Source organism: Mus caroli, chromosome 15 (assembly GCF_900094665.2).
Source record: "Mus caroli chromosome 15, CAROLI_EIJ_v1.1, whole genome shotgun sequence".
Classification (NCBI taxonomy): Eukaryota; Metazoa; Chordata; class Mammalia; order Rodentia; family Muridae; genus Mus; species Mus caroli.
In genome coordinates, this window is record NC_034584.1 from 70,804,626 (window position 1) to 70,812,427 (window position 7,802).

The window sequence follows — 7,802 nt, forward strand, 5'->3', positions numbered from 1 at the left end:
AAAAAAAAAAAAATTCTCTTTTGTACTTCAAAATAAGCTGGGGTTTCCACATAAAGTCTCTCTCTTTTTTATTTTTCCACATAAACCCTTTTAATGCCTGATCCTTATATAGCTTTCCCCTGGGCCTTACCAGATCAGGGCCAGAGATGTCAGCCCAACTGGCAGTTAACAACTGCCAGTTCTTCTCAGACCCCAAGAGTATCGGCTGCCTTGTGGGGTTTCCAGCCCATGCCTTGAGATCCCATCTTCTCCAATAAGAGAATCCATGTCTATGGGCAGATGGAGCTGCTAGAGCCTTGGTTCTGGATACCATACTACATAATACAAAGTTCGGTCAAGACTATTCTTTGCTTCATAAAGTTAAGTCTAAGGTTTGTTTTAAAGGATGCTGGTCATACCTGAAGAGATCACATTCCAGGTAAAACCTTAGTAACACAATCATCTTTCCTAATTGCATCCTGGGTTAGTGAACAAGCACCTTAATGCAAAAGAGAAAAGAGTTCCAAATTGGAGGGAAATCCACTCATAACTTGAGGAAACAGATACCCCAGGAAGGAGGCCAGCGGGTCCTTTTCTGTTACTCAAGGGATCCCATGGTCACGCGCAGAAGGGAAAGGCTGAATGAAGGAGTGGCAAGGTCAGGTCTTAAGGCAATCAGCCTGGAAGCGTTTGAATTTCAAAACAAGGACGAGTGAAGCTCAAGTTAACATGGTCCCTAGAAAGGGGACCCAACCAGGCAACTACGCAGCGTAAGTGAAGAGAAGGCTTGAAACGACAACCAAGGAACAACATGATATCTACAGCAGCTAATTAAGCTATTATAGAGCTAAGGCTGTCTGGGAGTTCAAGGCACCTGCCTACCCCAAGACACTGAGAAAGGACTCCAGCCTAGCCAGTGCTAAATCCCTGTCCAGGTCTCCTCCAAAGAAAACTGCATAAAAACAAAACAAAAAAAAAAAAAACCAATGTAGGAGAATCATGAGACCTTCCTGACATAGTCCTGTTTGTGTATTAAACTGTTCATTCCACTCCCACCTCAAGCCTACTTAGTTCTACTTCAGCTTGTTAAAGCCACACAAACCACCTCTCTCTCTCTCTCTCTCTCTCTCTCTCTCTCTCTCTGTGTAGATGCTTTTACTACATAAATTTCTATTCAAAGTGGCTTTCCATGCATCCCACAAATGTTGGTAAGTGCAATTTAAACTTAGTGTGAAGTACTTTCAAATGTCTGAGATTGCTTTCTTGACCCTGTATATTGTGGTTCCTACCTGAGATTCCAGCAATTAGGAGTCAGAATCGGGAACGATGGGAGAGGCTAATCTGGGCTGCATAGGGGTATGTCTCAGAAAGAACACTCTCCTGCCTTTTAGTTTCCTGTTGGGAGGTAAGCAGAGGTGCTCAGAAGGAGCTATGTAAGCCGGTCTCAGTATCGTGCTCAGGGCTGGGGAGGGGAGCCAGACACAGCACAAGTGGCTCTTACTTCCTGTGAGCTTGAGTTTCAGGCAGCTGCACAGACTGGCTGGAATTCTCCTTCCTCAGGCCAGAAAGGCACTGGGAATTTTGCTTAATTGAAGAATAGCTATTTTTTTTAAAGATTTATTTATTTATTTATTTATTACATGTAAGTACACTGTAGCTGTGTTCAGACACTCCAGAAGAGGGAGTCAGATCTCATTACAGGTGGTTGTGAGCCACCATGTGGTTGCTGGGATTTGAACTTCGGACCTTCGGAAAAGCAGTCGGGTGCTCTTACCCACTGAGCCATCTCACCAGCCCAAGAATAGCTATTTTAAGTCAAGATCTAGTCTAGCATACTTCAAAACAGTTTTCTTTCCTTTTTCTCATGGTCTTTACTGTGAGGTCCTGGTTAAGCTCCTGAAGATACAACTCAGAAAAATGTTCCCTCTTCCCAGAGTCTCCTTGGGTTCTGGTTTTGTTTTGGTTGGTTGCTTGATTTCTCTGGTGTTTTGTTTCCTTAAATGTTTGTACTTATTGTGTGTTCTCCTGTATAGTGTCCTGTGATAGGAGTTGGTTTTCTCCTTCGACCAGCTAAGTTGTGGGTTCCAGTGACTGATTTCAGCTTAGTGGCAAATGCCTTTACTCTCTGGGGACACTCACTGGCCTGCCATTGGGGTTTTCAACTCAGACTAGTCCCCACTGAGCATCCAGAAATTTGTCACTGACAGATATTCCCTACTTTGCACAGTTGACTTTGACCTCAGTTCTCTGAGAGCCATAAAAGTTGTTTCAATGTGCTGAGCTTTTTTGAGACAGGGTCTCATATAGCCCGGGTTGGCTCTCCAACTCACATGTATAGAGAGAGCTGAGATTAACCTTAATTTTCAAATCCTCCTACCTCTATTTTCCAAGTGCCGAAATTACAGGTATACACTACCAGGTCTAGTTGTATCCCATCCTGGGGATCAAACCCAGGGTCTGGTGCATGCTGGGCAAGCCCTGGAACAACTGAGCCATAGCCTCAGCTCACTTTTCTCTTTTTAAATAAACTATATATCGATGCCTCCAACTGTGTCGATCAGCTTCCTGTTACCATGACAAACCCCCTGCGATAATTAACTATTTTATACCCAGGTTAGGCATCCTGTGCAGCTCTACCCATCCCTACTTCTTTGACTCTGTAGCCATCCAGTGCATCATGACAGGGCGGAGAGGGCCTGCTTACCTTTTGGCAACCAGGAAGAAAAAGAAAGAGGAAGAGGTCCGAGTTTCAATATTCCCCTCAATGGCATGCTCCGAGTGATCTTTCACAGACCCAGGTTCTAAAGTTCCCGCTATCTCCTGGTGGTGCTCTAGGCTAGCTTTCAACGCAAGCCTTGGGGAACACTCCAGATCCCAATTACAGCAATCTACCATGATTTAACGGAAGAAACTTTCCACTTTTCTGTTTGTTTTGAAACAGGATCATGCCATATAGCCCAGGATAACCTAGAATATATGAACAGTCTGTTTGCCTGTGCTTTCCATGTGCTGGGAGTATACATGCGTATGTATCTCCACACTCCCTGATTTTATGTGCATTGGTGTTTTGCCTGCATATACTGTCTGTGTTGGGATGTTAGATTGGGGGGGGGGGACAAAAACAAAACAAAACAAAACCACTAACAGATTGAGCACAAAAAATTAAAAGACAGAGTGAATAGAAGATGGGACCCTATTGTGTGCTATTTGGAAGACAGACAGTGTGTGTGTGTGCGCGCGTGTGTGTGTAAATATAAACCATCACAGCTGGAATTAAATAGAGAAAAAGACTCTCCATGTTAACAAAGGCAGCAAGAAGGCTGGAGCTGCTCTGTCAGCGTCTCCTATGATGTATCTGCCAAATGTGAACAAGTCAGTACCACAGCTTCAAAACAGAGCCAGCAAACAGTGACTAAATCAAAAGGAAAGACAAGGGGCTGGAGAAATGGCTCAGCGGTTAAGAGCACCGACTGCTCTTCCAAAGGTCCTGAGTTCAAATCCCAGCAACCACATGGTGGCTCACAACCATCAGTATCGAAATCTGATGCCCTCTTCTGGAGTGTCTGAAGACAGCTACAGTGTAGTTACATATAATAAATAAATCTTTAAAAAAAAAAAAAAAAAAAGGAAAGACAACTTCACCTCCTCAGATAATCCTAGCACCTGAAAGAACAACTAACAAGAAAACAAGCAACAACAAAAAAAAAAAAAAAAATCAGGAAAAGCATGGAAAACCGGAACCACACCTTCAGCCCCCTCAACTTAAATGACAGTGTACACTCCTATGACGGCAGAACACCCTTCTTTTTTTACATAGATGTTGTGGTTGGAATGGGAAATGTCTCCCACAGGCTGACGTTTTTGAATACTTGGTCTCTACTTGGTGGTACACTTGGGAAACGTATAGAACCTTTAGGAGACGGTGCCTGGCTGAAGGACTTCCTGTCCCCACCCATGTGTCTCCTCGACGCCTCCTTTTGCAGATGACATGTGATCACTCTGTGTCTTGATAGACAGGTGGGCCACACACTCCTGCTGCCATGAGTTCCCGTCCATCACGGGCCCTGTCCCTCTGGAACGCCAAGCCAGAATAAAGGAATCCCTTGCTTTTCTAAGCTGCTCTCTGCGAGGGCATTCAATTACAGCAACAGAAAAGTTATTAACACACACACAGTGTGCTTTCTAAGAGAGACCTGGAAGTCTTAAGACTTCCTACAAATGTAAAAATAAAACCATACAGAGTTCTGTTGCTTGACCACACAGTTGAATTATATAATAAATTAACAACAATAAGATAATTAGAAAAACAACTCAGTAACTCACACATGTCCAATTATTGATTGGACCAAAGACTTGTGTAGGAAAAAAAAAAAAAAGGCATGCATGAGTTAATACACAGCACCAAAATTAGAAAGAAAAAAAGAAAAGGCAAGCAGGCCAGAGAGATGAATCAGCAGTAGTTAAGAGCACACATGCTCTTCCAGAGGACCTGAGTTTGGTACCCAGTACCCTCACTGGGCAGCTCACAATGCCTGGAACACTGGGAGATCTGATGCCTCTGCCCTCTGCAGTCACCTGTGCCAAAGCACACACACAAAAGTAGTATTTGTTTAAAAAAAAAAAAAAGGAAGTGTGAAATGTACTTTCATAAAGCCTTTCTATAAACACCTTGAAGAAAATAAGATTACAAATCAATAATCTAAGCTCCCAATTTCAGGAAAGCGCCATATAGCCAATTTCAAGTGTGTAAAAAATGGGGGAGGGGTATATTCCTCAGAAGAGCTTTTCTCTGAGTGAGCCCCTCAGAAATGATGCTGCACTCATTTGTGGTGAAGGACCAACAACCAATAGAGGGTAAACACTTGATGTACTTAACTCAGAGAATCACAGCAAACGGGAGGCCATGACTGATGACGCAGAAGCCACTCTGACAGTGAGGAACAGTACACAGAACAACAGGACAGACAGGGACAAGAAGAGCCAGAACTGAGTGAGCCTCGGGAAAGCAGAATTGATAAAATAAAGCATAAAAAGGCCAGGCGTGGTCGCACATGCCTTGTAAATCTAGCACTTGAGAGGCAGAGGCAGAAGGATCCAGAATTCAAGGCCATCCTTATCTACACAGCAAAGTTCAGGCCAGCCCTAGCTCCAGGAGCAGGCCAAGGTGAGGGGAAGGAAGGAGGCAACTGAAGAGCCATTATAAAAATACTAGTGATGGGCTGGGGGGATGGCTCAGCGGTTAAGAACACTGACTGCTCTTCCAGAGGTCCTGAGTTCAATTCCCAGCAACCACATGGTGGCTCACAACCATCTGTAATGAGATCTGATGTCCTTTTCTGGTGTGTCTGAAGACAGCAACAGTGTACTCATATAAATAAAATAAGTAATTGTTTAAGAACATAAAAACACTAAGTGTGGTGGCATGTACTTATAGTCCCAGCTACTATAGAGGCCAAGGCTCTGGGAAGGATGGCTTGATCCTAGCTAGGCCTGCTTGAACCACACAAGGAGACCTAGTCTCAAGAAGGAGAGTGAGAACAGGAGAAATCGAGGGCTGAAGAAGAGCTGAAGGAGAGAGAGGTAGGCTACAGACCATGTAGCTGGTGTGAAAACAAAGAAAGTTAATGAAGGTGTAAAAGAACAAAATACATTATGACCAGAAACCACAATTCTGGTTTTTGTTTGATTGCTTTGTTTTTTAAGGCAAAGCAAATAGACCTTATAAGGCAAAGGCCAACCTTACAAGCAAGTGCATCGGGCAGCTATGCTTTCCCTCACAGAGGGCTGGGCTGTGCACCGTTACCATACCTGCCTTCACTGCCAGCCACCATAGGCAGGGCTGGGAGGCCACTCCTGAGCACCTGGCACATGCTCACCTGTCTGGCAACGTCTCAAGACTTCTGGTTCTTCAGCCCCGAGAAGATCCAGGACCCACAGCTCCTCCTCTTGCTCCAGCTGGGAGATCAGTTCTGGCTTAGGGCCTGGGAATCCTGTTAAGGGTGAGGACCCTGGGTGAGCTGCTGCAGCCTGGGGGGGGGGGGGGCAGACAGAACCCTGGCTGCTGGGTCTTCCTCACTAGATAAGGTGTTCTGCCTGCATGGGCAACTGGTCAGGGGAGGCCATGAGGCAAGAGAGTTCAAATGCCCACGACCTCTGTCGTTCGATGGGAAAAGGGATAGCAACTGTGAGGCCACTGGCAACAAGGAGGACAATCCCTACAACTCTGGTAGACTGGTACCTGGGGAAACAAGCAGGATTTTCCCTTCTCCGGGAATCACAGAGCCAAATCAGCCTAAGTGTCCCGCAGAGACTCCCCAGTGTGGGCCAGGACTCCAGGGCAGTTCTCACCCAGTGAAGCCACGTTCCCATAGTTCTCCAACATCACATCCCGGTACAGCGCCCGCTCCTGGGGGCTAAGCTGCTGCCCTTCTGCCCTGGAGAAGTACACAGCCACATCCTGGAAGGTCAGAGGCGTCTCACCCTGGAATGACAGCATGCCGGAGAGTACACCAGGGGTGTGCCCTGTTGATCCCTGCTGGGGTAGCAGAACTGAGACTGGTGGGTCAGGCAAGGCCCAACTGGACACAGAGAGCGCGCTACTCTTACAAGAGGTTGTCGTCTGCATCCTGATCTTTTTATTTTCCAACTTCACTATCTGCTCACTTGACAGCTCTCGAGGAGACAGCTTGTGACAGGACAGTTGAGAGGAGGAGTAACTCACCGGAGTCGGGGAGCAGGACTTGTCAGCCATCTGGGCTGTGAACCACCTTGGAATCCGCGGTAGGCAGGAGGCAGCCCCGGTCTGGAGTCTCCCTAACTTACTCTCAGGGAGAGAAAACAGACAAACTCAGCCCCATTCAGCTGGGGCAGTGGCCGGATGGTCAGAAGAAGACGACAGACCTTGCTTCGGAGTGTCCTGGAGTGTCCTGAAGCCGCGAGTGCCAGCGTGTGACCTGTCCCGTGCCGCTATCCAAACTGAGAACTGCCCCATGCACGGCGCGAGTTGGCAGTTCCAGCCATGCGCCAGGACACCCAGAGTGGACGCATAGCACCACCACAGCTTTAGAGGGCCAGCCTGGAAAAGGCTACGGGCCTCGCCGCGACAGGCCTCACCGGGTTGCGGGTGTGAGTGGACACACAGGCGGCGAGGGCTAACTCTGGGCAAAAACCTAAAGGTCATCGTCCTTCACATCCATGCCTCCCAAGGCCGCGTCGCCGCCAGCGGCTTGTCCCTCCCACGGGTTCTCCCGCTGCTGGGTGGCCCTTGTGGCTGAGACCGCTGCCTCCTCCACTATCCCTCCTCCCAGGTGTCGCGGCATCATTGGCGCCCTTGGCCAGAAGCTGAGGCAGGCCAGCCCGAGCCCCCGCCTGCTGGCTGTCCTTGCCCACCTGCAGGGCGATGGGAACGCGGGAGCCTCGCCTCAGCCTCTGGACCAGGCACCCACCTACACCCAGCTTGGCCCGCGCAGAGGAGGCAAGTTGACTGTCGACTTGGGGGCGGAACAGCCAAGCTGCGCACGCGCGGCCACGGTCGCCGCGCACTTCCGGAGCTTCTTTAGGGTCTCCGAGAACTGCGCCCCTACGCACGGACTGGGCGGGGCTCGGAGATGCTTGCCAGGATGCTGCCAGTCACTGGCGACGTCTCCTCTCTGGTTCAACCAGCTAAGATCTGTACTGGTCTGCAAATAAAGTTAAGTGACTAACACCCCGGCTGGGTGTTTATGGCATCCAAGTCTGTAAGCCCAGAGCTTGGGAAACTGAGGCTAGAGGATTGCGGATTTCAGGCCAGCGTGAAATGTATTGCAAGATCGTGTCTCAAAAAA

At 47.9% G+C, this 7,802-nt stretch overlaps 1 protein-coding gene across 2 annotated transcripts in view; it reads right to left on the minus strand.

Moving 5' to 3' along the window:
* Positions 1-7,483, minus strand: part of Znf251 (zinc finger protein 251) — an 18,325-nt gene extending 10,842 nt beyond the window's left edge. Inside the window, exons 1-3 of one of the 2 annotated variants that reach the window (XM_021182884.1) lie at positions 6,701-7,483; positions 6,328-6,460; positions 5,856-5,969 (exon numbers count right to left, since the gene is read on the minus strand). In XM_021182884.1, the coding sequence (XP_021038543.1) occupies positions 5,856-5,969; positions 6,328-6,460; positions 6,701-6,730 (277 nt within the window). In that variant the 5' untranslated portion in view covers positions 6,731-7,483. The other variant, XM_029470090.1, reaches the window with a different exon arrangement.
* Between the last annotated feature and the right edge of the window lie 319 nt (positions 7,484-7,802).